The sequence below is a fragment of the Myotis davidii genome, unplaced genomic scaffold (assembly GCF_000327345.1).
Source record: "Myotis davidii unplaced genomic scaffold, ASM32734v1 scaffold425, whole genome shotgun sequence".
Lineage (NCBI taxonomy): Eukaryota > Metazoa > Chordata > Mammalia > Chiroptera > Vespertilionidae > Myotis > Myotis davidii.
The window spans coordinates 4,133,205-4,135,784 of NW_006296413.1; the positions used below are offsets into that span (position 1 = coordinate 4,133,205).

General features: G+C 63.6%; 1 protein-coding gene across 1 annotated transcript in view; it reads left to right on the forward strand.

Annotated features, from left to right (window-relative positions):
- Positions 1 to 2,298: 2,298 nt before the first annotated feature.
- The window catches only part of CDC42BPG (CDC42 binding protein kinase gamma), a gene marked incomplete at its 5' end in the record, with an annotated part of 16,010 nt that continues 15,728 nt past the window's right edge, over positions 2,299 to 2,580 (forward strand). The window contains 2 exons of the mRNA XM_015568977.1: positions 2,299 to 2,412; positions 2,487 to 2,570. Of these exons, the coding sequence (XP_015424463.1) occupies positions 2,299 to 2,412; positions 2,487 to 2,570 (198 nt within the window). The remainder of the gene's footprint in view (positions 2,413 to 2,486; positions 2,571 to 2,580) is intronic.

The window sequence follows — 2,580 nt, forward strand, 5'->3', positions numbered from 1 at the left end:
GCCCACGGCCCCCCTCCCCACCGCAGCCGCTGGGCACTGGCCTGACAGCGGACCCGCGGGCCTCTTAGTCACCTGCACACCTTACCGTCACTCCTTTCACACTCCTTTCCACTCACAGACCCTGGGACACGCACACGACACTCATCTCACATGGACAGACTCAAAGAAACGTGGTCCCAGGTTAGACCCAGACACAGGTGCAGTACACGCTCGACACAGAGTCACGTCCAGAATCCCTCCCTCACGCATCGCACCGCATGACCTGTGAGAACACAGACCCACACGCGGCTCCGTGCATGCCACCCGCTGGCACACATGCGTTCTCAGGCTCCCACACCCCACACGCCCGCTCTGAGACGCTGTATTCAGCTGGTGGAGAGACACCTGCTTCGACTCACAGTCTGTGGGTGTCACACACTCCCCCGCCCCCACACGCACTCCCATCTCCCTGCCTCTAAGACCACCCCTGCCTGGACTGGGCACCAACCTCAGCCCCTTTGTGCAAGCCGCTGGCCAGGCTCCCTGAGGGCTTTTCCCCAGGGCCAGGGAGGGAGGCCTGGCCGGAGGTGGATCTGTGCCCCTTCCTGGTTGACTCATCTGAGTCACCGGGAGTGGCTGGCCCGGGGTGACCCTGAATTCACTGTGAGCCCTGGTGCCAGCCAGGCCATGGGGGTAGGGCATGGGGCCTGGCCTGGAGGGAGGGTGAGGTGAAGCGGGTGTTTGCCCAGTGGGCAACTCGTGTGCAGGCACTGCTGAGCTCTGGGCAGGCACAGGGCCCAGCCTGGCACAGCTGGGGGCCTGAGACGTGCCACTGAGTGGTCCCCAGCCCGCAGCCCTTTCCTCAGTCCCCCATCTCCTTGCTGCCTTCTCCTCTCCCCGGACTCCTGCACCTGATGCTTGTGTCTTGCTGTGTTGTCATCACCCCCTGTGACGCCACACCCACGTGTGTGTGTTTGCACACACATGTGCTCCTCCCTGCCTGCCTCTGGCACCTCTGCCTGGGACCCCAGTGTGGGGGCCTGTCTGTTGACAGCGCCCGAGGTAACTTGCCGGGTGGTGACTCACTCTGCTCCTGCCCCAACTTGTCCCCCATCCTGCCTAGAGCCCCCATCCCCTGGGGCAGGGCCAGGGGACTGGGCAGCCTGTCCTGGGGACCTGGGTCCTCCTGTCTATGGGCCCCTGGTTTGGGCCCCTGTCTGGCTGATGGGTAGCCATCCTGGCCTCGGCTCCCCCTTGGAGGCCTGTGGCTGCTCCTCTCAGCTGCACACACAGACCTGGGAAAAAGACAATTAATTTCTGTAATGAGGTTTCCACCCCTGCTGCGGGGGTTCGGCCTGATAAACCTGTGGAGCAGCTCTCTGTCCCACCCACACACCCGCCCAGCTGGCAGGGAGTTTACCGCCTGGCAGGGGAAACTGCAGCTGACCCCAACTCCTACTGGTCACTCTTGGCCTCCCTCAGTGTCTAGGCCCCAGTCCCACCTCCCGGCCTGGAGCGGGCCTGGGAGTGGCTGAAGCTGCCCCGTGTGGGAGTATCGGGGACTGCAGGAAGGAGGAGGATCCTGGCCAGGTGAAGGCAGAGTCCAGAGAGGGAGGCAGCTCAAGGGCTGGTCAGACCCGGAGGAGGTCCTGAGTGCTCACATCTTCCAGTGCCGGCGGCAGGAGCCACGGAGAGGTTTTGGCCCTGCATTTGAGTCTTGTGAGGATCTGGGCAGACCTATCTATGCCTGCCGACGGGGAGGCCCCACATGGGGAGACCCTGTCCTACCTGTTCTCTGGGCTCCCCCAGGCCTCACCCCAACCAAGGTGCCCCGGTGCCTACAGGGGCCCAGGACTGGGCCACAGCTCCTCAATGGCAGAGAAGCCTCTCTGGGGACAAGGAATGTTGCTTGTCCAGTTTCCCAAGACAGGCTCTGGCCTGGTCTTGCTAGGTGGCTAAGAACTGTGAGCTGGGGGTGGGAATGGTATCCCCACCTGCCCCGGGTGACCTGGCTGGCCAGGGGCCGCCCCCAAGCTGGGGAGGACTACAAATTCCATCAGTCCCTGGGACCCAGGCTGCCTGGAGTCTGGGGGCAGAGCTCCAAGGATTCAGGGAGGTCTCAGGGCCAGGTGGTCAGCAGAGTCAGGACCCCACCTTGCATGCATCCTGCTCATGGCGGAATGGGCTGCAGCCCCTATCGACCCCTTAGCCAGAGGTTGTCCTGGGGAGGTCATCCTTGCCCTAGCCTCACAGGAGTTATAGCTCCTGGCTTTCCCCAGGTGAGAGAGGGACCTGGGGCCCTTCCAGAAGGTTCCCTGAGCCCCGCTCTCTGTCTCCTCAGCCGGCCCCTTCGTCACAAAAGTGAAGGAGCTGCGGCTGCAGAGAGATGACTTTGAGATCCTGAAGGTGATCGGCCGAGGCGCCTTCGGGGAGGTGAGCAGAGGGCAGGGGGGGCGGGAGGGGGGTGCGCCCCCAGGTGCTGAGCCCCGTGCTCTCTGTGGCCTCAGGTCGCCGTGGTGAGGCAGAGGGACAGTGGGCAGATCTTTGCCATGAAAATGCTGCACAAATGGGAGATGCTGAAGAGGGCAGAGGTCAGTGTGG